The following is a 26,513-nucleotide window of genomic DNA, read 5'->3' on the forward strand; positions in this document are numbered from 1 at the left end:
CATGATGGCCTCCTGGAATATAGATAATTTTTACTTTTTCCCCCTCATTTGACATCACGTGCACCTTTCTCCATATGTCCATCTTCTTCTAACATTAGAGCCCCTCCAGCATTCCATCTTTGCTCAGGCATACACAGAGAATTGGAAAGGGAGATGGAGATTCATCTGTTTAAATTTAGAGAGGCTTCCCTACCTATCCTTAGTCATACTGAAAGTGAGGCAAGTAAATCTCTTAAATGCATTAGCATATATGCCTTCACTCGAGGAAACCTTTTTCACGTTACCCTTAAGAGATATGTCAGTGTAACTGGTGTCAAACTCTTGAGAGGCAGAGGAACCAGAGAAGGTTCAAAGATTTAGACCAGCTGCTCTTCCGACTCACTAGGTACCAAATGGCTACACTGCAATGTTTGAACAAGCTTCTGCAATCTTTATTTAGGTATTTTCTGAAGGCAAAAGAGTAGAGAACACAAAGAAAGCTAGATGAATTTATAACCATTAAAAAAGAAAGCATATTGTTACCTGAAATAAAAAACACAGCCATTATCTGAGAAAAAAGTACATATAAAAACAAAAGAGCAAAGAGGTGCATTTTATAATTGTATTCACAATTTAAAAATAAAGGATTCCCACCAAAATTTGACCCAAGTTGCCATTTCAATACATGTGCTATATATGAACCATGCTTTAAAATTTAGTATTTTGTCAAACTTTTTAAAAAATGTATTTTAAATTTTAAAATTAAAAAAGGAAATCCCCACACTTACGAGATGGATAACTACCAGCAGGACATTTTATATTCAGATATTTTTAAAATCCTTGCTTTAGCAAGCTAGTTTAAAAATATTATTTGGAGTTGTATATCTAATTCCTAAAGTTTATTAGAGCATTAGTTCTAATTAATAATGACAGCATACTACACTTCTCCTCATTAGCTGGTGGTGAACACTGTTTATACTGATAGAACAGATCCAGAAATAGATTATGAAACAAAAAAGTGAAAAATAAAGAACAACTCCCCACCCCTCCAAAGTGAAGGTCAAGAATATTCTGAACTGAATTACAAAACCCTATGAAGTCCCCAGAATTATTAATGTAAAACACAGAAGATTTTTTTTTAAAGAATAAGCATTTCAACTAAATTATCTTTATCAAACCACATTACCATACATGCACTGTACATAGCACAGTGGTTCATGATTAGAACTGGGTTAACATCCCACACTAGGGGTAAGGATAATCCACATGAATCCCAATATACATGGGGGTGTCAGCTTCTCCTGAATATAATTTCTTTTAGACAAGAGCCAAATGTTGACTTGCATATAAACACACTGGGTGAGATTCAGCACTGCTCACAGAAAAGACATGGCAGTTTTACATCACAGATGTTCTCAGAACAAAGACCAGTACAAAATAGGCAAATTCAAATATAAATCGCTGGAAGCTTTCTAACTAATAAACATATAATCTATTTTTTTTTCTTTACAGTGTCACGTGGTTGTCAGTGCATGCAAAGAGTGAAAAGGTAAAAATAAAACTGGCATATCCCTAATATATTCTAGAATTCATAAATCAGCTGCAAATTTAGTCCTTTTGTAAAAGGCTCCTTATATAAATGGTGGGGGGAGTCCCTCCCCAGAACGAGGCACAGCCGAAGCCCCACGTCGGTGACCAATCACAATTAGTGGCATCACGCACTGCATCTCTCCGCAGTGAGACCGGGCGGGCTGTCACTCCGCACGCGCTGCCCGGCCGTCGCAGCAGCCTCCCGGCAGCGCCGCTTCCCCCGCGCGCCTCGCCGGCGACAGGAGCCCTCCGCACGCTCCGTTACTCGCGCTATGCGTTTTCAGGTGCTTATTGATTCTACCGGAGCACGAGCGGGAGACTGCAGCAGCCTCTGAAGCAGGGCGCAGGCAGGCACCGCATGAGCGGCGCGCTGAAACAATGGCACAGGACAGGCACCAGTGTTCACTAAGGTCATCTTGGGAAGATACGCTTATCACCCTCCTGCCCTTCTGCCCTGCTAACAAGTGAGCAAAATGAAACCCTCCAACCTGGAACTGCTTCACCTGCCTCGGGAATTTATCAGATCTTTAGCAGAGGTAAGATCTGTTCCTTATGCATGTATGCAGAATAGGCAACGTTTAGCAAAAAAAATTTGGAGGAAAAATAGGAAGACAGCAGGTTCAGCTTACATATAGCACTAGTATTTTGCTATATTCAGGAGTAGAAAATGTTATTCAAATGCTGTTTTTTCCCAATTAAAAACATAGTAGGAGAAAAATGTTATTTTGTACAAAAGTCTTGCAGAATATTAAGAATCTGGGTTTTTCTTCCCCACGCAACAGACAGTACAATTTAAGCTAGTATACTGTTTAACAAAATACAGAACGCAAGCAGGAATATTCTTTCCCTCAGCACTATTTCCAAATATTGACAGATAAATATATTACAGATATATACCACAGATGTATTCTTACAGATCTATACTTACTCCTTGAAGGATCACATACTTACTGCTTTATCAAGGTTGGATACTATGACTAATCTCCAACTTGCCCAAGACCCGCCCCCCCCCCTTAAAAAAAAAATTGTTTCTTGCATTATCCTATACATTTAAGATATTCATTAAAAACATGGATTTGCAACACATTCATTCCAAGGAAGAATATCTTGACAGTCTGCAAATTAAATAAAAGCACACTTCCCATGAAGCAGAAGACTCTGCTCAATTACTCATTTGAGACCAGAGGACAGTTGCACGTAAAACCTAGCTGCTCAAGAGCGATAAAACTCTATTTTCCATCTCTAGTCACAGATGTCCACTGATTATTACTTCCAGCTGGGGCTTTCTGTAACCTGCACTATTTGGACAAAAGGAAACTTGTCCAAAAAGCATGCAAGGTGACAGCAGAATTAGTTGATTTTATTAGGAAATGGTGACTACAGAAACAGGTTTTCTATGTAATCAGTAAGATCTAATTTTAGATATCTTTTATCCATGCAGTAAGTGGATTATATATTTTTTTAAAATTATGGGCCCTACTTTTAACCTTCTTTTTTCCCTCCCCTTCACAAGGGCATGCAGCAACTAATTCGATTTACAACTGACAATATGAAGAATGCAGTTGACCGGGTACCTTTCTAGCTGTATGACCTGCCAGCCTCAGGATGCATCTCTAAAATGTATTCTTAGGACATAAAAGGAATTAGAAACAAAACATGGAACACATTTGTACTACCACTTAAGTGCATGACACTTCAACAATATTCACCGAAGACTAACACACCTGCTCAGATATTCATGAAAAGGCGGCAGCAATGATTGATACATAAAATGGTGAGCATTTCTTAAAAGAGGAATTTATAATTTAAAAGCAGAATTGTGGAAACTACTGATGCTTGAAGAAACAATGAAACATGAATTCCCCAAAGCAGAATGTGCATACTCCACCAGCAAGCTGAACAAGGGTTTAATCAAGCTTTTTCTATACTACTCATTAAATAACTTATTTGTCATAATGACTAATGGATATTCTACTCTCAATTTTATGATCTGTTATGTATTCTCCTTTAATGAAAATAAGCCAAATTAGGTAACTCATGTTTTTTCTCAAAGCACATGAACTGGATTTTACGATGTATAGCAACTTCTTTGACTAAGCCATCACTCGAAAGTAATGAGCAGGAGCATTACAGAAAAAAATACATAAATGTAACTAAAGGATGTCTACGTTCACTTTAAACACAGAGATCAGATATCTTCTCTTTTTTTAATCCTGGAAAATAAAAATAGGCTCACATAAAATGACACTGGGAAAAGACATTCACATCACCTAAAAGGAGGTTTATTTTTATTTCTGGCTTGAAACTCAGAACAGACACAACGAATATGCACTGGTCTGTAGAAGTATCTCGGGCAGTCAAGAGGTCCTCGTGTTTAATCAAAATGTTTTGCTGCTGACCTGCTGGAACAAAAAAAAAAAAAAAAAAAAAAAAAGGAAAAAAAAATCTGCAAGGAATGAAATAGAGCCCAGCTGCACCTCGGTTGCCAGGTGAAAATGCATGTCAAATACGTGGCAGTGTCACCATGTACCAATTTATGACAAGCTGCGACAATGATCTGAAGGGCCCTTGAGGCACCGAAACAGGTAGGTCAGAAGTTGCATGCACCCGGCCCCTATCAACGCTCACACGAGCAGCGGCTGCTCAGGAAGGCAGGGGATGGGGTAAATCATCTGCCTACCTCGATATCTCTGCTTTTATTTACCTGAAATCTACCTAAGGCAACAGAGATGTGATGTTTAATCTGTTTGAGCTGTTTATGAGTTTTTTCTGAACTTTGTTTTCACAAATTTCAGTTAGCTTAACATTAGGAGCTAAGATAATGGTGTGTTTTTGCAGATAATGGTTTGTTCTGCTTTTAATTGCATCCTGGCTTTTACACATTCAAAATAACTCAATTCATCAAGTAATGCATTTGGAATGGTTTCTGAAATATCCTGACAGCTAAGGCAACATACACAGAAGAAATCGTATTCCATTAGAAGCTGCCCAAGTTAGAAATTAAACAAAAGTTTCGGAAATATTTCTTGTTTCATTTCACACCTGAGACTAATAAATACAAAACACGTGAACTAGAACATGAGGCGCACGTGAAAGAGCTGTTGAAGATACCAAGAATTTTCATCATAGATTTGTGATTAATAGGACTGTTCAATTGAGGTTTTCAGAACTGCAGAGAAGATACATTTGCACATTTGTACCCCAAATGTGCTTAATTTATGATTTTATTAAAAAAAAAGAGGGAGGAGTTTGGGGGGGCTGATTTTTGTTCCCCTTAGTGCTATGCATTTTTAATGTTTCAGAGTGGAAAAAAAAAAAAACCTCTGCATTTAAATTTGTTTTCATGCCAAATACAACCCCTCTTAAACTTAAGCCTACTTAAAAATATCTGCAGTATGAAAACATGAAATTGAATAACCTCTCTTAAAAGCTCAAGTGCCGGCTGACAATATAAATACAAGCGTCAGGTATTTTAAGGTGCTACATTTACAACCTTTACATTTACCATGTGTAAAATGAAACAGATACAGCCACAAAATAGAAGTCACCTAGATGTAATAAATGCTGTTCTTTTGAATCTTACTTATAATAAATAAAATGTAGACAAATTTGTTGAATACATTGGATACAGAATTCAAAAACAGCTGAAAGTATTTTTTTTTCTAAAATTACTCCCCAAGTCTATGCTGAAATAAAATTAAACAATCTTTCTTCTCATACAGGCAACTATGTCTTGACATTGAGTATTCAAATCGGAAGAAGGAAAGGTAGAAGTTTTATTATCAGCTCCATTACGCTAAACCTACATAAGTCTGCATTCCAAATTATATAAACTTCCCTCATAGGATGGTTCCTATAGGTAGATATAGTTAGTATAAAAATGAATACAAGTCTTCAAGCTCTATAAAATTCTGCAGAATTAAAGATATTTAAGTCTCAATCCATAAGACTATTATAAATTCTTCAAGAGAGAGAGACTGTTAAATTGCCATGAAATAATTTAAATGTTCTTTTGATGGTACAAAAGCAGCAGTGCTCCACGTTCCTCTCTTTCTCCCTTTTCTTACAAGGGCCTTTTTAAACGATCTCAAGTCCTAATCTGTTAATACTTAACAACATTCTCCTAAAATGGCCCTCAACACTCAATTCAAAAGCAATGCACAGTGGAGTTTATTCAACAAATGAGCCCTTTGTAAAAGCCACATCACAATAAATAAAGCCTTGCCTCCAGAAGTGGAAGCTTTTTGCTCTTCCTTTTTTTAAACAACTCCTGCTTTCCTTTAAAATGGAAAGATCTGATTCTAGATCCTTAGACTTCTGAATGCGTGCCAATTAAGGCTCCAAACATACAGTATGTTAAGAGCTTGGTAAGAATAGGTGCTTTTCTTCCCTCCTTCTTCCCCAGCCCTTACCTAAAATAACAGTGAGTGCTAAAAATCAAATAGTTCCTTATTTTCTTTCACCTTTCAGGAGAAAAAAACAACCGCAACAAAAGAATGTGTTTCTCCCCCACTCTGGAAGTCAACATGCAGTTCGAATCTAACATTACAGTCCGAGATGCCATTGACGACATCGACACCAACATGTACCGACCGCTGTCATACCCGCTAAGCTTTCAAGTTTCTCTCACTGGATTTTTGATGTTAGAAATCGTTCTGGGACTTGGCAGCAACCTCACCGTGCTGGTACTTTACTGTATGAAATCCAACTTAATCAATTCTGTCAGTAACATAATTACAATGAACCTTCATGTACTTGATGTAATAATTTGTGTGGGATGTATTCCTCTAACTATAGTTATCCTCCTGCTTTCGCTGGAGAGCAACACGGCTCTGATCTGCTGCTTCCACGAGGCTTGTGTCTCCTTCGCGAGCGTTTCCACCGCCATCAACGTCTTCGCCATCACCCTGGACCGCTACGATATCTCCGTCAAACCTGCCAATCGCATCCTCACCATGGGGAGGGCTGTGATACTGATGACATCCATCTGGATCATTTCACTCTTCTCCTTCCTGATTCCTTTCATTGAAGTCAATTTTTTCAGTCTTCAAAGCCCAAGCACGTGGGAAAATAAGACACTTTTGTGCGTCAGTACAAACGAGTACCACACGGAGCTGGGAATGTACTACCACCTGCTCGTTCAGATTCCTATCTTTTTCTTCACTGTTGTAGTGATGCTGATTACCTACACCAAAATACTCCAGGCTCTTAATATTCGAATTGGCACGAGATTTACAACAGGGCAAAAGAAAAAAGCTAGGAAGAAAAAAACTATTTCTTTAACCACTCAGCACGAGACCACCGACGTGTCGCAAGGCGGCGCGGGAAGGAACGTGGTCTTTGGCGTGAGGACTTCCGTCTCCGTAATAATTGCCCTCCGCCGAGCTGTGAAACGGCACCGGGAGCGCCGAGAGCGGCAAAAGAGAGTCTTCCGAATGTCCCTCCTGATCATTTCAACCTTTCTGCTCTGCTGGACCCCAATCTCTGTTTTAAACACAACAATTTTATGTTTGGGCCCAAGTGACCTTTTGGTAAAGCTGCGATTATGTTTTCTAGTCATGGCATACGGCACGACTATATTTCACCCTCTACTTTATGCATTCACTAGGCAAAAATTTCAGAAAGTTCTGAAAAGCAAAATGAAAAAACGAGTTGTTTCAATAGTGGAAGCAGATCCCCTGCCGAATAACGCTGTAATACACAACTCATGGATAGAGCCTAAGAGGAACAAAAAGATTTCTTTTGAAGACAACGAAGTAAGGCAGAAATGTTTAGTACCTCAGGTTGTCACTGACTAGGCTTCAGTATCCACCAAAACACACCAAGAGGAATATCTGAATAAACTGTAGAAAAATACTGCCAAATAAGGGAAAAAAAAAAACTTTTTTAAAAAACACTATTGGCTAGACTGTAAATTTTCAACATATATGTTAAACAGAGTAGGTCTTGTATATTCGATTTCTTCATTATGTAAGATAAATGTTGCATGGCCGTTTGTTAGCGTAACACCATGTGTATATTTGTCAAAAATATTCAAGTCCTCCTTTTTTAGAAAATAAATAGCCTTAAAGAAGTGCAAACTTTTAAAAATATTTTATGACTCAGTTTCTCTGTATATGTAAAATAATTTTTAGACAAGAATATAACTCAAGAAATATCATGTTTTCTGGTGCACAAATTCAATGTTTCACTTGACAGAGCATTTTAAAATTAAATCATAAATTGGCTAGATCAGAAATATCCCAAATTCTGTGCAGCTACAACTTGGACACATTTTAACTTCACATTTAGAGAGCCTGATTTTTGATTTCTCCAGCATGTGATTATCATATATACATAAGGAAAGCCAGTTATGCTACATCTTTCAATTAACTGTTCAGAACTGATTAATTTTGATGGGGGAAGCTGTAATAATCATGTTGTTCCAGAGACTGAGCAGCACCTTTGAGCAAGTAAAGGAGAAAACAAAAAGACTATTTTAAAAAGCGTCCTTAGCAAGGGCAACACAGCCTCAGATCCAGTTTCCCTGTAAAGAACAAACATTTCTGAATGATTATAGAGCCAATTTTTTTCCATTGGGAGTTCTGGGTCAGAGAATGGGGAGAAGAGGAAGGAAAACATACTCTATGAAGGCAAAAACCCCAGAGATTAAAAAGTTATTGGCCCTGATATTAAAGAACAAAGAAACTACCCAAACCATCCCTTGCAAATGTTTGGATTTAAACACCAAAGGGGCTTGGCAGCTGGAGCTGCAGCACGACACGGGCACCTTCAGTACTGATTTTTCATTCTTTACCTCTATGCACATAGTTACAGCTGTCGAGTGCCACAATAGGTAGAATAATGAAATAACAGGGGAAAAAAAATCTTATCTTTGTAATATTTTGAATTCACCCTTCCTTCCCTGCTGTTCAGTTCTGCTCATGTAACTACATGGCCACAAGGCGACCAAAGCAACTGTCAGCTGTTTCGTTGTTTCCTGGACAGTCACCTCTGCACCATCATTCTGCTACAGCCGCTGAAGCGGTTAATGGCTGGGGGACTGTCGGTTGCAGCTTCAACATCAACTGCAGAGAAGGATTTTACTTGTCTGGTTGTAAAATCTGCTCAATATGTTGCTAGCTACAGTCGTAATTAAAAGATTAATTCTACATAAGCACAGGCTTCTATAAACAAAAAGAAAAACAGATCCTTGATTACAGGAGCTTGTTTGACTGAAGACACAGAAAACGGGAGTCTTCAAAGCACTTCTGAAGTTCCTAGGAAAAATAAGGGATTTTTTTGTGTGTGTTGGATTTTTTGTTGTTTTTTTAAAATGAAACAGGAGATTACTTTCCATCTCAAATACTAAATAATTAATTCATATTTGTATTGTCCAAGCTACATTTTTGTGGTAAAAATGCAGCATTTTAATGTACTTTAGATTACTTCGGCTCACAGCTTAGCTTATCAGCCAGAACAAAGGACTTCAAAAGAAAATTATACTACAGCTTCTTACCCCATAAGTATCAGCCACTTGCAACCACCCACATTCCACCTGTAAGTTTTCTTATTTAAGTAATAATAATTCATTATCTAAAATTATCTAAACTTATGGTGCAACATTTATTCAAATATAATTTAATTGGTTTTGTTCTAAAAGCTATTTTGACATTATCTGCATTCAACTGCACCCACATAAAGCAGTGGAAATGTCACTGGAGCCATCCCCAGTTGCTTACAGCAGCACCTGAAACCCGATTTGAGTGATGGCAGGGCAGACAAGTACCTAATGGCTCTATGCAAGAAATATTTTTTCTGAAATCCCATATGTTCCAAGTGTAATATTAAAAAAAGCCTACTACTAATAATAATCTTTTAGACTAAGCTCTTCTAAAAAGAAACAAGCAAATAAAAGAAGTCACAGCAGGAACTATTATTTTTGCTTTTTATGTAATACCTTCTTCCTCCGCCTAGGTATCTTCTGTGTTCAGAACGTGAAGAGGAGGAGAAAAAAAGAAATGTTTAACAATGTTAATGGCATAATGGCTTAATTGATTACTCATCTTCCAAAAAAAGCATTCTTGTATCAATTTAAGATACTATTCATTTACTTAAAAAGAAGAGGGGAAAAAAAAAAAAAAGAGAGAGAGATCAGGATGACCTTTACTTATGAATAAGCATACAGTAGGTCATGTCCTTATTCTAGGAAAAGCATTTAAGGAAAAACTTTCAGATAAGTTTTCAGGTTTCTTGAAAATTTGACATTACTTTCCAAAACTAAATAAATCCTCAAGTACTACACATTCAGTGTGTATAGCATTAGAAATTCAGATTCAGTCAGCCAAAATTTTATAACAGATAAAAATTAAAGCAGGAGATGAGGTGTGCTGTGTTCACAATCCTTGATTTCCTGTAAGAATATAAACAAGTTGATTTTTACATTTATGTTTCTTTATCTTTCCTTAAATAAAAAAAGAACTTAAACATAATGCAGAAATGCACTTTGAGGTCTGTAGAAAAAAACTCTGCACAGAGCAGAAAAGTAATAAAATTCACAATACATGCAGCACTATAAAAGTGCTGCAGTCTTTACAAAACAGAATCATATACGATCTGTACCACAAAGCCGACAGACTGCACACAAACAACACAAAATCAGAGTAGCTAGTGAAGGAATACCGTCTATCCCAGGATTTTGGGAGGGCTGTGAAGGTGTCTACCAAGCACCCATGGCACAATGACTAAAAGAGAATGAGAGAAATAGGCAGCGCACTGAGAACGAGGGCAAACGCACGCCCCGCTACGTAGAGCAACCAGCGCGCTGTGTGCTTGGAAAGCGCCCCTCACCGCACCGCGTCCTCAGCAAAGTTGCACTTCACACCGTCAAGCCTAACGCACGCAGAATCGCAGCGGACTCTATCAAAATATCCATTGCAGCAAAAATCTGGGAAACTCAAGTAACAGTAACAGTTATCACATGTTCTCTGTAACGTAAACTGGTATGTCACTCTGCTTTAACTTCATACATAGCCCCATTCAATTTTACTCTGTATAATGTGATTAGCCTACACTAAAAATACAAAACACCGGCTATGGGGTCACTACCGACTAGAACATTCAGGAACCACCCTTTAAAGAACTAGCACAGCACAGTTCAGTGGAACGGAGACATGATCATAACACAAACATCTGGTTTCAAGGTTTCAACAACTCTTATGAATTACAAGACACTGCTACCATGTTCAGCGCATTTTCTTCATTAGTGTCAGCAGAACAGGAATAATTTCAGTAATTTCTAAATATATTAGATTAGAAATGTATATATCCGGATACATATTAGATCAATACACCTCTCCTCCTTTATCATTTCCTAAATACACACATGTACATTATAATTACCATACACTAATAAACATCAAAAGAGGCATTCAATATTAATATTTATACTTTTTATATATTGTGAGGATTTTGATAAGAGAAAGGGTTCATTAGAAGCAAATCAACAGACACTGGACATACACTAAAATATCTTATCCATCTTTTAGGAAATAATGGATTCAATAGGATACATAATTTACCTGGATACAGAGAAGATCTTTTCTGCTGTTAAGCACTACATGCATCACATTGTCATGCACCTAATAATTCTTCTTTAACACCAATGTGTATGTTAGGTAGCAAAATTCTTCACTAGTTGAATATTTTAGTTATGTTTATCTGGAAAATATTGCAGTGCCAAAGTGCCATTAAGCTCTTTTAAAACAAGGTAGCATTTCTTTAACAATTCTCAATGTGGTATTAGAAGAAATATTATACATTAACTTACCCTTCTCCCCCTTGCTGTTCAATCAAATACCCAAAATATACAGCAGAGCTTCTGTCTTAAAATCTGCCAGCTTTAAGACAGCCAAACCCCACTCCCACTTCACACATTCTGGTGTAAAATCACCGGATTCCTTTCTCTTACACCAAGAGGAGAGTAGAAGCCAGCTGTGTAATGACCTTCTGTTTGTGATGCATCTACCAATCTTGCAATTCCAAAACTGGAAGCAAACTCGGGCTTTGGGGGCTTTTTTTTATTTTTAAACAAATATCCAAATTGACTGATGGGGAGCCAGAATTGACTTGTGCCCAGTGAGTTACGAGGAGGAAAGACGTGAAGCCCCTGGGGAGCCCAGGTGATCAGCAGATGGGCAGAGGGTCCTTGCGTCCCTGGGAGCAGAGACGTGCAGGGCAACAGGCACCCACCAGGATGGGGTAGGGGGGACATGAGCCACCAACCTTGGAAACACAAGGTAGGATATGTGGTTTTGCAAAACTGCTGGAAGCTGAGGGGAGAACCACATAAACAAACATCAACCCCTAGAAGGACTTAACAATTGTACATTGGTTAAATAACAGGTAAACTAGGAGTACCATTATTCTACCACCTATTTAACCACACAGTGTGCAGAGCACCTACCTTCCAAGAATGTACTTGCACAGAAAATGCTAGATGTCTGTTCCCAGAGACAAATACTGTAAAAATGCCTTTGTGATTTTCCCCCTCAAATGGATATCAATCAGATAACTTTGGGTTCTCTTCATACTTCTTTAGCATTTTAATGTCACAGTATATTTTCAATAACCGCTTCTTTATCTAATTTTAACTACTTTCACAGAATATTAAATTGACAGAGAAAAAGATGATTAGACAAATTTTGATGCTATTTGCTAGAATTACATTTTAAATAATTATCAATCAGAAAAAAAAAGAGGAACAAATATTTTCCTATATATTTACTTAATGCATTTTGCATTACCCATTTTCCCAGTTTATACAGAAATTACCCCACAATGAAAGAAAAATTAAGTGAAAAAAAAGAAACTATAAGTATTTCAAGTGAAGGTTCTGGGGTACGTCCATAACATGAAATTATGAAACCACAATTTATACGTAGGATTAGCTGTATCCTTGGCATAGGGGTGTTCCACGGGCTGTGGGCGCAGCGCTGCTGTGAGCAGCGTGTCCTTGTTCCTCTTGCAGGTAGCGTTTGGGAAACACACATTTGCTTTCTGCTCTCTCGAGGGGATTCCTACCCTCTCTTGGAACAGTTTAACTCGATACCCTGTCTGCTGAACAGATCAGTGTCACTGCTGGAACAACACTGCAGGAAAGTCTGTCTCTCTCTGGCTATGTAGGGCTGTTAATAACACAGCAATATTAGCCCAGCTTTATCTGCAGCTGCACTAGGGTTCTCACTGTGTGTTTTGAGATTTTACTTCAAAACGAACTCTGCTAATAAAGAAGAAAAGCACAGTAGCAGATGACAAAGTCTTGCTACTTTGCATCTTTTTTCTTCTCTCCAAACATTATTTCAAAATTTATTCCATAAATCCTCACCACAAACAGCAAGGAAGACAATGAGGAGGGAAGCAGGAGAAAGGGAGAGTTTCTCACACTAGGGAATTAGCTCCCGGCCCAAGGATAGCTCCTCGGCACACGGAGCTCGTGCACATACACAACGGTGCCCAGAGGCATCCACGGGGCAGAGCATGAGACCAGCTGCAGTGCAGGGACCAGCATCAAGCACAGGTGATTGCAGGCACCATTGTGTTAAAAAAAAAAAAAAAAAAAAAAAAAAAAAAAAAAAAGTCCTTACCAATGAGGAGAAGCATCCAGCTTGCCTGTTAATAGCTCTAATGACTGAAACCAACTAACGAGTAACAGCTAACAAGGGAAAAGCACTGTGAGGGGAGAAAAGGTTTTAACAAAGTTACATGGTTAAACAGGAAACGGCTTCCATCAACTAAATACCTAACCCCGAAGAGCTCTGGTAAAATATAGGAAACTAGTTTTCCATCTAAATAACACACACACACCCCAACATATACAAAACACAAGATAGCTAAAATAATAAGATTTAACATATTTGTTTGCCTCTGCAAATTGCTATTGCAATCAGCAATTTAATGGAATAACTAAAATATTCCACAAGAGAGCATTTTTTTTCCAGATACAATCCCAGACTGTATGTTGTATTTGCATGGACTAAAAATGAGGATGGTGCTATTTTAGTGCATCTTCTGAACAGTTATCATGCTAACATCAAACTGCAAGAAATTTCCCAATTGAGTTATACATGGCTTCTCTGTGTTTAAACTGGAACAAACATTTAAGTTATTTTGTGTTATGAAGTAACCAGACTTGCTGTTTGTGGGCACTGAAACATTTTCAACCTGTGTGGTAAGCAAGACCAGTCTGCTTTTCTTTCCAGATCTTACAGGCCATAAAACACTTGATCCAACTAATACCTGAAAATTGCTTGCATGAAACAAGATAAAGAGAAAACTATTCCTATGAAAACAGCATATTTTAAAATAAGTTGGTTTCTACATGCAAGAATCAAATCTTATGCTCCGGTACTTATTGGTTTGTACTACAAACAACAACATATCCACTGATCTTCAAGGCAAGGCAGAACTGAGTTATAGAAATACTGGTTCCGACTCAGGAGCTAAGCAAAGACAGGTTTCAATCTTATTTTCATAGCTATTTGCTTAGATTTTTTTTAACCTGAACTGGTTCACGTTAAATTCAACATAAACAAGATGAAGTTTGTTGTTATGTACAAGATCTGAACAACCAGTATTTACTTTTGCTTGAAAACTCAAACAAAACTGCTCACATACTCCCATTTTTCAATTATTTTATACATTTGAGTTTCAGATTTCGCTTTCCAGGCTTGGCACTTGTCATTTCTTTCCCTGCTAGCCAAAGAACCCTTCTGCGAGCCTTTATTTTCTCCCCATGAATGAACCTCAACCATCTTAATCTTCTCAAGAAAAAGTCTATGCAATCTCTTACTTTGACATGCATAATTACATTTATTCACAAGTATCCACAAAACTATGCTTTTTCCTGTGTATGTTTTATATGTATTTTACACCACAAATACAAAAGTATATGTTTGCTGATGTAGCTGCAGAAGCATCTGTCAAGAATTTAGAGTAACTATAAGGCGAGGAGAAGGCGCTTATTTAAAGACTTATTTCTGGGATTGGTATCTTGCAAGAGCCTTAAAACATCTAAATTGAACAAATGATAACAAAAATACTGTAATGCATGTATACAATTCCTTTACTCAGCTAAGCAATCAAAGAGACCGGTTTTGTTTGACAAGACCTATTTTCTATAAAAGTGTATTTGACTATCACTCACTCCGCTTTATGCTGCTTCTTTCAAAAGAATTCAGTTTATCTACCGTATTTTTTTTCCAACAACAGCTTTGAGTCTAGCTGACTTTATCCCGTTTCTCTTTCCGAATGCTGGGACCATACAAGTCTTTTGGACATTCCCTAGTATCCTAAGAACACCAACAAACTAAGGTATCCATAGATTTAGAGCGTTTGTGTAACAGCCTCTCTAGTTGTTGATACATTACACAGTATCCGTAAATTATCACAAAACAAACAGTCCTACTGCCATCCATATATGAAATAACAGTACTTGCTAAAACAGCCTCCTACTGACATATGGGCAACCTTGAAACCTGTATATTATTAAGATTATTCCAGAGTGTGCATTTTTGTGATTCCTGCCAACTATGGATTTTTTCCCCAAGTACTCAAATCTTATTGCATCTATTTTTTACATTTGTAATGCATACCAGTTGTGCTTACACATTGTTTTCTAATTATAACTGCTGTCTTTGCTTTGTCACTACACTAGAATAGGCCTTAAATCAGGATTACCCAGTTCTTTATCTGCCAAAAAGCCAATATTCCACAATTTAATCAACTCTCACTAACAAGCTTTCAGGTTTGTCTAAATGTATTTGTCCAAACCACTGAACAGAGGAAGATCCTCTCATTAGAAAATTAACCCTTTTCAAAACTGAAACATTAACCACGGAGCCTGTTCTGTTTGCCATGTGCATGAGGCCACAACCGCTAATCCTTTGACAACGACCAGCTTCTACAGACAGCTGACTAGGAGCTTCTCTATACAGGTAGGTTTCTCTTTATTTATCATAAGAGAATGCAAAATAATTTTCTTCCTGTTGATTATAACAAGTTCTCTGTCAGACAGAAATTGATTATGTTTTCCTGCTGACCATAGGATATGTCCAGTCCAGTTTCCCAAATTGGGGTCTTCTGTAACACCACTTTTTCCACACATCTCAGAAACATGGTTAGATGAAAATGCTTCCATTTCTGTGAGTTCAGAGGGTTGTAGAAGTAACATCTTTTGGATTTGTTAGCTAGCTATCTGACCAACATGCTTTATTTCTTCTGCAAATTCCTATTCTATTACTCCCAACAAAGTTTTCCAAACACAATTTGCTATCACCGTTACTTGATCCTCTGGACAAGAAAATGCTCACTTTTCTTCCCTGGGATCACACGTTACCTGTCCATTTCATCCATTTCTAGTGTCCTGCACTCTGACAATTTCTGAATCTGCTGGCCCAAAATGAACAAATAATTCTTTTTCCATGCCCCAACACCTCAACAATCTTGAAGTGTTATTTAGAAAACCTCTGTTCCTCTTCAGCACAACCACCAGCTTATGCTGAATGCAAGAAATTCTTCCGCCTCCCAGGAGGGACAAACATTCTGAACTGCTTCTGCTGTAATTTCCTTGGCTAATAAACAGCAGATTTCACCATTTGCCACAGATAAACAAAAGGAAGCATGTGACTTCCTGCAGCCTTCCGCCAAACTCACCTAAGAGAATGACAGATGGGAAGTGTCTCCACTTCTTCCCCAGAGGAAGTCATTATCCACTTGAACTCCAACTACAGAGCCTGATTGCCTCAGAAATTACCGTGCCATTACGCTGACCGCTGGAGAACCAGCCCTCTGTGCACTGCAGAATTTGTAAGCCTCAGAAGTAGGGACTTTGTTAAGCTGGCTCTGGAACGCCCAGGAAAGAACGAAGAGAACAGAAAAAGGTGCAAATGTCAAATCCTATCAGATCTTCAGAGAGTGAAGACCACATGAAGACCTACCTGCAAAACAGAACTACCGTTTCCTTGTAGAACTTCCACAGAGAACAAGAGGGAAGTCTTGATTTTGCTCTTCCACAGGCCTTATTTCAAGGCAGTAAATGGTAGCAAGCTCCGCAGAGCTGGATTTTTCCAGACTTGTTTATTTGCAATACAGATTCCGAGCAGTGGTTCTTAACAGCTTGCTTAAACTTTCATACCCACTGAAATACACTGAGAATACAACCCCACGTGATTTATAGATTTGGATATAATACTTCTCTGCTTAGCCAATATCCTTGTATTCACTTATTATCATGAATTATGTAATCTGTCTTGCCCTACTTACTCATTATATTGATGAATTAAGGTACAAAAATGCTTCTTTCAAAGATTCACAGCTAACCTCTGTATCTTCTCTTCCTTCAATCACAAGTTACCCTTTTTTTACCTCTTTTCTCATCTTTGTCACACACACTTTTTTTTTTAGCCATTACAGACTTCTAAAGTCAGTGTATAACAAATTACTGCATGCAAATGTAGATGGAGTTTGTAGAATTTCTTCAGTTCTTGATAGATTTTTATATGTGACCTGAAAGCAGAAACCTGCTGTAATTATGTTTGTCTCAAAACTGAAAGAAGCCAAAAGACCTGTAACAGATTCCACAGCCCAGTCCTCTGAGCTCTATTTATTCTGTACTTGGTTAAACACAGGCATTCACAACTAGAAGATTATTTATATTACTGGTTCTTCCAAATCCTTTCATATCTACCATCCCAATATAAATGTAGCAGTCAAACACAAAAATACCTGCAGTTCAAACACTTAACATGATCATGGGATAAAGCAAAAACAAGACTCAAACTCCCACACCACCTGGGATACCATCCTTCTCCTTGGGAATAATTATGCCAAATAAGGAATACCTCTTGTCTCTTCGGTAGGGATATTTTGAGAAAAGAAGAAATTTTATAATGAGGGGAGACAATATAAATCTAGTTTTCAGATTCAAGAAAATTATCTTGCAAAAAGTCTTCAACGGGCTTACAACCAAGATACTAGGAATACCGCACATACTGTTGGAAAGGCAATTTGAACCCACATTAATTAACTTTTGACACAATCTTGCTAGTGAAATATCAATAACTTGCCTCTTGAGAGCAAGTAATAATTTAAGATTGAAAAACCAAGTACCAAATTCATTTTAAAATATCTGACATACACCCCTTTGATAAAGTCTACATACTTGAGACAAATTCCTGAATGCCTAATAACACAGCAGAATCAAATTCTTCAAGTTGCTACAGCTAAAAGACTAATCTCAAAACAGAAATCAGCTTAATGTTAATATGAAAAACTAGCTTCATAATTCATTCAATATGGGAAATCTTAAAAAATCTTTATGATTTAAAGGAAATAAAGCATCAAGAAAACCCACTCTTACAATTATACATGAATTCATTTTCAGAACTGTATGCATGAAGAAAAATAGATTTCAAAGGATCAGAGTAGTTATGGATTTGAAAAAGAGTGAGACAGCAATCAAACTGCCACAGTCACATTAAATCAGTGAACTTTTATAAACCTGAGGAAATGTAAAATTCACGGTCTGTTATTTAAAGTTTATGTTGAAAAACAGAATTTCAGTAGCATTAATTTTTATTTCTCTTGTATCAAAATCACCCTTACTTCCTAAAATTATTAGTGGTTTCTAATCTCAGTTAAGGTTTAGAAAAATAAGGCATGCCAGAGGTTTAAGTAAAACACAGCAACCGTGTATATACAAAATAATTTGCCCAACATAGTTCCCAAGGTAGGAACCCCAACCTTGGCAGCAACTAGAGTGCAAGTATCTGAAATTTTTGTCTGACATATTCAAAGAGGATGATGAGATCTTTCCTCTTGGCTTTTTAAGCAAAGAAAGAAATGGAAACTCATAGAAGTGCCTTACCTTTACATGGAATTAAAGATGGCATAAAATAAGATGGCATACAGTAACTGTTGGATTCATAATTGAAATGAAGAAAAAATGAGTGGGTGGTACAGCAACTAGAGAAGAGCACAAGGACAGGCTCCTACGTGCATTACACAAAAATATTTGGCCATGCAGCATAATTTATGAAACACTATGACTCAGTAGAAGCTTGAGCTGCTCTTCATTTTACTTTAATTTACAATAAATCAAATAGTAACTTTGGCAAACATGGAGCTGTATTAAGAAAGCAACAAAATATCTTAAACAACCAAGCGGATTTTTGTTAGCCCAAATCATCTATAGCTCTTCATGGCACTCTCTCCCTTAGAAAGATGGATTAAGTAATAAAACTAGAGTCTTTCTGAACATATCAAAACACTACAAATAAGTTTTCGTCTCCTTTTCAATTTTTAAAATAACTAACTACCTCTGTTGCATGAAGGTAAATTGAATAGCTTATCATCACTATCACATTAATAATAATGAATTATTTTGCAATGAATCCGATCTTGATAGTGACCAAAATGCCTGAGAAACACAGTGCCTGTGTGAAAAGACAAATGTTTTATATAAGATAGATTTTTGGTGTCCAAACAGTTTACAACTATTTGCTTTAAAAGATGCAAGTATTAAGGGTTTATATACACACACACACACACACACACACACATCTACTTGACCTAAGCTAAGTAGCTTTTTTTGCTATAGAATACTACAAAGAAAATGTTCTAAAGACTTTTTTTTTTCTCTAATAAAAACCTCAATCTTATAGCAATACAATCTCAGGCAAAACCAATTAAAATGGACAACATGAAATTGAAAACATGGAGAAGTTTTCATCCCTAAACAACATTAAGCTAAAGACAGTGACTTTAGCACAAATGATTTCAGCATGTGAATAAAGGTCTGGCAGCAGCACTGCTAATGCCACTGGGAGTGGAAAAGCCCTTTTAGCAAGATATTTGCACTTACTAGGGATCCAGACATACCAGCTAAACCAGTGACATTCAAATACTGCAGATGGCTCTGGGCGGGTAATGGAGTTCAGTCATCCTCAGCAGGACTAACACCCCAGGCAAAGCATCACAGTAGCCTGGCTGTATAATTTCTATTAACCAAATTAGTTCAATTATCCCTACAGAACACTGAACTGTGCTACACAGACATATGTTACACTATTGTAGAGGACACCAGATCTTGCACAGCGAAATAAGTTGCAATGCATTCATATCCCCAAGCAAAACTGCCATGAAAGCAATTTTTTCCTTGTAGATTTGTCTGTGTTGGTTCCTACTTGAGAAGTTATACACAGCCATCTAACAACATATTTGTCTGTTCTGCGTACCAGCAGTCAAAGAGCTCAACAACATGATAGTAACAGAGTCCTTCCCCAGCTTAATCGTAACTCAGTTCAGCACAGGATCCAGCTCTGCAAGTAGACTCTAAATTTCTACTTGCAATAGGAAAAAATAAAATAAAATAAATCAAGTGAATCTCTTCTGGAAAGAAAAGGGAGACAGTGAATGATAGCTACTGCAGTATTGATGGTGGATGTTCACCGAGCTTAGTTCTGGCCGAGCATCACTGCAAGTTCAGCAGTGCTTTTGTATAGGTGCCTAACAAATACAACATAACAAGTGCATATTGTGGAAACAATAGGTACAGTTAATTATAATCTTCTATAGCTATGGATTCCTGACCTAAAACAGCCACATAAATGCTTACCAATGAGTTATACGTATGTTTTGAACAAATTAGCACCGTTGTTTGCTTCCTGAATAACTGGCCAGTAGCACTTAGCATTTTGATAAACACAAAACACTCATCATTCCTAAATGTTAAAATTTACAAAGGTAAATTAACATTTTTCTTGTAAACAGCTGGCTCCGAGAAACAGATAGCTTGCCTTCTTTCTCAGAGGAGAAAAATAAGCAGTGTGGTATTTGCATTCACACAGCCAGTCCTGCCTTCCTTCTCATGCTTAACACATTCTCCTAGAGATTTTGACCGAGAGTTTTTGAAAGTCAGTTCTGGCAGCGCCCCGGTAACATGACGAGCTGCGTGAGGTTCACTTGAAAGCCAGTCCTTAAACGAGTACTCAGAACAGAAGTGCTCGGGTCAGACGGGTGAGCTGAAGGTCTTTACGGAGATTTATCTGCTATTGCATCTGAAGGACTGATAAGAGGAGGCTGAACTAATGCAATGATATGGATCTTCCAGGCACGCTGTCCCGAGATTCCAGGAGGTTATTGGGCACAGCACCTTGCAAGACAACTTACCGGAAGCAAACTTAGAAGTCTAGCTAAAAAAAAAAAAAAAAATGTTTTTTATATGTATAAACAGGCACACTTCTCTGTAACATCTCTGGGAGAAGGGAAGGACTGGTGGTAGGTCAACATACCTGTTTCTCCTGCTTTTCCAGGCAAGAGCGCTTGTATCTAAGCTCTTCCTGGTCTATGGTTGTCCAAACTGCTTTTAAGAGACTTAAAAATCCAATCCAGATTTCACAGCTCCTCTGAAATTATCATTCCTGGAAGACACTTTCCTCACATTTTTCATCAAGTTTCCTTTGCTTCAGTTTAGGACTATTATTTTCTATTGTGATTGGAATGGGTATGAAGAGCTGTTTACTCTCTTCCCATTTGAAGCAGCTTTTATTTATCTTGAGGATTTTTTACTGTGCCTCAACCCCCTCCTCGCCAAGGAGAAGGGCCTCACACTTCCAGTCTCTCCTCCCTCTACCCATGCTGAAGATTTTCGGTCATTCTTGTTGCTGTACCTAGGATTTTCTCCAATTAACCTACATCTTCTTCAAATGAGGTACCTCAAAAGGGACTTGATACTCCAGCTGAAGCATGAACAAAGAAAATTTACTTCAAGTGCCTTGCAAACAACATCCTTCCTTACAAAGATCAGTATGAATTTCATTGCCAACCACACCATGCTGCCACAAAACAAGTGAACAAGTAGCTCACTCTCCACATGAGCTCAGACTGAACCCCAGTCTCTCATCTAAATACTCATTTCTCATATTCTGCTGTTAACTACAGCTATTTATCGCTAGGACTTCGCACTTGTTTAGAAAATAAAACAGTTCAACAGAGATATATCTGCAATTTGTTAAGAATATTCTTTACACTGTTTCCCAAAATACTTTCCATTCTTTCCTGCTTATTTTGTGCAAGCTTGATAAGGATATACCATATTGCATGAAAAAAATAGCCAGTTGCAGAATATAACTTAAACTAAGGCCCAATTAATATATTACTGTGCAAAAAAGAAACAACTGATGGCTGCTTTGGGAGAAGAGTTTTCTCAAAACCATTATATCCACTATATTAAGAAAAATGAGATTACTCTCAAAAGTAGTTGAGATACTAATTTCATCTGAATGTATTTAAAAGAAAAATAACAGGTAACATACACACAGCCTACTGGATAGCTTAACAGCAATAGAATTTAAAGAGCTATTCTATAGCGGCAAGAAGTAAAGTCCTAAAGAAGGCCATAAGATACTGTATGTTAAAATATTTATATACCACACATATCTATGCACACAAAAGAATACACTCTCTCTTCTGCAAAATAAGTCCATATCTAAACAGCTACAAAGAAGAAACTTGATTTCTGAAGATTAAAATACTTGGAGAGTTTGTACTCTGTTTAATGCCATAAGCATTTTCAAAGATAAGGGAAGGACAGACCCTTTAACATTACTACACCATGTAAAGATGTTCTATGAGAACAAAGTTTACAAACAAAAAAAGACAAAAACTAACAAACAAAAAAACCCAGAATTTCTACAGAGAAACTTGCTTATTTCCCTCTTTAGTTAGACTTCTCTATCTGATTTTATTTTACCTCCCAACCTACCATCCTTTACATTTAAAGTAAGGTCCTAATCATATCTCCCCCATCTTTCCCTCTCGTAAGTTACAGGAAAGTCAGTACCACCTTAGCAAAGAAGCTGCTCCAGGACACCCCCCGCCAAAAAGAACATCTCCTCTTCATTTTATGGCTGCACAACTCAAAGGTTAAGTCTGGGTGTACAAAACAGCAAAATTATGGTTGCTGTGAAAGCCTACTTCAAAGTTTTACACATACACAAGGTCATTCAAGCAAATAAATTCACTCACTGTGAAATAAATTACAAGAGAACCACACACAGAGACTAGCTTATTATAATTATGAAGACTACTAAGCATTTATATGAATAATGATAACATCAATTATACATATCTAACAAACAAAGGCCATAAATTTCTTACTGTCCAGAAGCCAGCCCCATTACTGGAATTCACAGTTCAACTAGACACTAGCTGCACAGCTAAGAATTTTTTAAATCTTCATTTGCTCATTTACAGACCATTTTCAGAGACAGTAATTTCTACATATCCACATAAAGACAGTAGCTTTCTTAATGCCTGTAAAATTCCTTCTGTGCCTGGGAACTGTATGTATAGACCTACTTCTGGACACATGCTATTGTTTAAGCTTGCTTAGAAATGCCTCTATTTCACCTTACAAAGTGTTCTTATTAAAGCGCCACCAAGAAGTCTAGTCAGGGCGTGTAACCCACTGTGCTGACATCTGAACACGCTGCTCTCCTTATCTGCTCCGATACTGAATCCCATCTGCATAGCAGGAAGGAAGGATTATAAGGAACCAGCCAAGAGCCTATGCAAGAAACTATCATAGCTCTGTTTCTACTGCACCAGTGAACACGAAGGTGGCAGAAAAGAAAGGAATATAGTAGAAAAGTTGGAGGATATTTAAATACTGTCATTAAAATATTGATAGAATTTCATCCCTAAAAAATTACCTAAGTATTCTCTTCTTGCTGGGCCAAGTGGAAGTTAATTTCAGTGAATGTAGAAATTTAACATGGATGAGTTTGGTATCTGTTTCAGCTTTCAGGGCAGATCTCAGTGCAAACATTACTGAACACTTTCAGAGTAAAGCTGCAGCACCTAATGGCATCACCTGGGTCGCAGCTCTGCAGACTAGCAGCAACTGGAAGCAACTATTAAAGATGCCCTTCTCAGTAAAAGCTACTGTTGCCTGCAGTTTCTCTGACAAAGAAGGACTTAATCCCTATTTCAATCTACTTCTAAGATTTTATATTTTTATCATGTCATTTCCCCTCACTGCAAAATAATATTCAATCCACAACTGACTATTAAATGTAGTTTAAATAAATAAATTTGCTGGAAATACATACTGTGTACATGCACCTCAATGGCACATACAGTCTCCTGCACCCAGCCCCAACAAAGCATATATTGGTATGTAAAAATATATGAACAGTTATCTGTAGATCCAGGCCAGAAAAATCTGGTAGCAGTTGAAGTTATATTTAAACCATAGCAAATGCCAAGCTTTTAAGATAAAAATCACAGTGCTGCTGATTTCAGCAGAGTATTAGATTGCATTGATTGTTACCTTTCTGTTGCACTTACATGAAGAATTTTCCCGAGAGCTGAAACAGAGTCAAACACGTCCAGTTAAAAAGACAAGCTCAGATTCACCCTGGTCATGATCTCCAGCCCAAGGCAAAGCACCAAGCTGCAGCGCCCCGTACCCAACTCTGGGCTTTTTTTTACCACATAAGATGTCACAGTACTACCCAAGACCTCCCAAAGCTTCTGTACCCCAAAGCAACTTGCTGCCCACGACCACCTCAGCCCTCCATGGACCCTCCTTGAGGGTCCCTTCATGAGGGTCCCTGTGCACCCAAGCCTGGGCTCTGTGGTGAGAAGAGCCTTGTGGGCAAAGGAGAATGAATGACTGGAGGGATGGGAAACACATGTAAATAAAGAGGGAGCGCAGAGGAAACAGGAAGAGAGATCAGAAAAAGAGAAGGGAGAAAACTGACAGGAGACAGGGACTTCATAGGCCACTCAGAATTCAGTTAATGGCCACAGGGCTCCAACCGGTGGGCTGTGGAATGAAGCTCCAAGTGCTTCCTAGGGACACACACTTGCCTTTATAGTCAACAAAAGGAATTACTCAGGCTTTGATAAGATTCAGGGAAAGAGCAAATATTTGGAATAATAACCTCAAAAAAACACTGTGGCATTTTAACAAGAGAAAGGGTTTTTTTAATGGTTAAAGAAAAAAAAATGGAGTAATAATGTTCTTTTTTGTTTGTTTAAGAACTAAAAACTGCCTAAGATATAAAAAAAATCTCAGCTTTTGCCATTAAACTATACTAATTGCTTGAAGAGAATCTATCATTCACAGTAATCCCACAAGACTTACAATTCAGGTAATTAAGAGAGAGTATTTACTTTATTTATCATGAACACAGGAGGGGAGACCAAAAGCAGAAGACACGTTGGAAAAAATATTCTGGCTTAGAATACTACAGTCTACATTCAGTGCTTCAGTCAAACTGTTAAACTAAATAAATATATAAACTTTCCATTGGCAACATAGCATCTGTTAATTATAAGACTAAATCATTGTCTAATAACTTTGTGATTACACAGTATGAAAAGAGCAGTAGTGACAAATATGCACAATAAAACCTCAGGATGATTCTGAATGTTTGATAGTTCAGCCCTCCCACAACCTATTTTTGGAAGCTGAAATTTGAATACCATTAAACCAAAGGAGAAATAGCTGGCAAGATACCGCACACAACAGCGATGACAGATCTCCAAGACTAATGGGATATTCTCTGCTGCATCCTGCAACACAGTGTGGAAGTAACCAAGCCAACCCATGCAGCAGTCTAGCAATACAACCCAAGTGCCATGTGAAAGACTTCACCCTTTTTTCTGAAACCCAGTAAAACGCAGGGTAAATGAGTCACTAGCATGTACTAAATGCTTCCCAGCTCTGAATTAGCGTAGGTATCTGTATGTCATAACACAAGCAGCTCTTGTAAAGGTCACAGGACAAAATCATTTTTTAAGACACAAACCATAATTCAAATGATACCTTACTATAATGCAATAATTTCCAAAGGTATATATGCAATCTGTTGCCTCTTAAGGAAATTTATACAAACAAGCCAATAAGAAATTAATTGCCCCCCCTTCCCCAAATGATCGCACAAAATAATTGAAGTTATTACCATACAATAACTGTATCCAGAAAAGTAGAATAGAAGAGGGAAATAATGCTATCCATATCACTTATCAACTCAAAACAGAAAGTAAATAGTGAGAACCATAGTAAATAGTTCAGGATTTTCTCTTATTTTTCCAAATGAAGTGCTATTTTAAGTCACAGGAACACAAGCTAAAAATGCTTCCAAAAGTAACTAAGAAGGACTCACCAAGTTCATTGAGACTCTGGGCAGCTTTTGTTATCTCTCTGCTTCCTCCTTGCAGCTGTCCTTGAAGTCTCTTACTGAGATACAAGATGCGTATTATTCTCCGCAGCAAGTCACAGGCAGCCTGCAGAAAAATCACAGCATTCGGAGATATTATCATTACACTTTTGCCATGTAATTTTAGGCCTCAAAACTGGAAACACTTTAACCAAAAGTGTCTCCTAAATGGAAGTATGCATGTGAATAAAAACAAGGCATTGACGAAAGTCAAAATCCCCTTTAAGTATTACTTTTGTATGATTTTATGCAATATAGAACAAAACCTTCTGAAAGCTGGAAATTGCATTCCTAGGGCATTATTATGAGATTATGCTGTCATTACCAGCAAAAAGAGGAAATCAAAACCCTATGACAGAGACAAGTTCTATTTACAGCTAGAAGGGAGCTTTATTTTATATTTTTGTACCTTAAGATTCTTCCACTCCCCAAATACTAAAAATTAAGAAGGTGGCTTTGTCAAAGACTGTTGTAAAATGAGGAAAATGTCAACATTTACCTCAGAGGACAATAAAACTTAAAGACTCAAAGCTGTTATCATATATTTTGCCATTTATAGTGGGAATGTATGTTAAAAAAATAATAATCATATTTTCATCAAAAAATTTGTAACACTAGTCAGCCTTGTTCCGACAAGTGCTAACTCACCTTATTTCACAAGTTTGCTAAGTACCTTGC

General features: G+C 37.5%; 2 protein-coding genes and 1 non-coding gene across 3 annotated transcripts in view; 2 read left to right on the forward strand and 1 right to left on the reverse strand.

The window, feature by feature from the left end:
* Positions 1-26,513, reverse strand: part of COG5 (component of oligomeric golgi complex 5) — a 162,078-nt gene that overhangs the window by 126,489 nt on the left and 9,076 nt on the right. Inside the window, exon 6 of the mRNA XM_088533222.1 lies at positions 25,782-25,902. Coding sequence (XP_088389348.1) covers positions 25,782-25,902 — 121 coding nt within the window. The remainder of the gene's footprint in view (positions 1-25,781; positions 25,903-26,513) is intronic.
* On the forward strand, positions 1,837-4,155 carry LOC104567979 (uncharacterized). Its single transcript, XR_728536.2, has 2 exons — positions 1,837-2,105; positions 3,083-4,155. It is a non-coding gene; the product is annotated as an uncharacterized LOC104567979 (transcript).
* GPR22 (G protein-coupled receptor 22) lies at positions 6,003-7,661 on the forward strand. Its single transcript, XM_088533211.1, has one exon. It carries the CDS (start codon positions 6,066-6,068, stop codon positions 7,365-7,367), a length of 1,302 nt encoding a protein of 433 aa, XP_088389337.1. The 5' UTR covers positions 6,003-6,065; the 3' UTR covers positions 7,368-7,661.

This window comes from Tinamus guttatus, unplaced genomic scaffold, assembly GCF_059628265.1.
Source record: "Tinamus guttatus ecotype Peru unplaced genomic scaffold, ASM5962826v1 Tinamus_guttatus_pri_ptg000489l, whole genome shotgun sequence".
In the NCBI taxonomy this organism is placed as follows: domain Eukaryota; kingdom Metazoa; phylum Chordata; class Aves; order Tinamiformes; family Tinamidae; genus Tinamus; species Tinamus guttatus.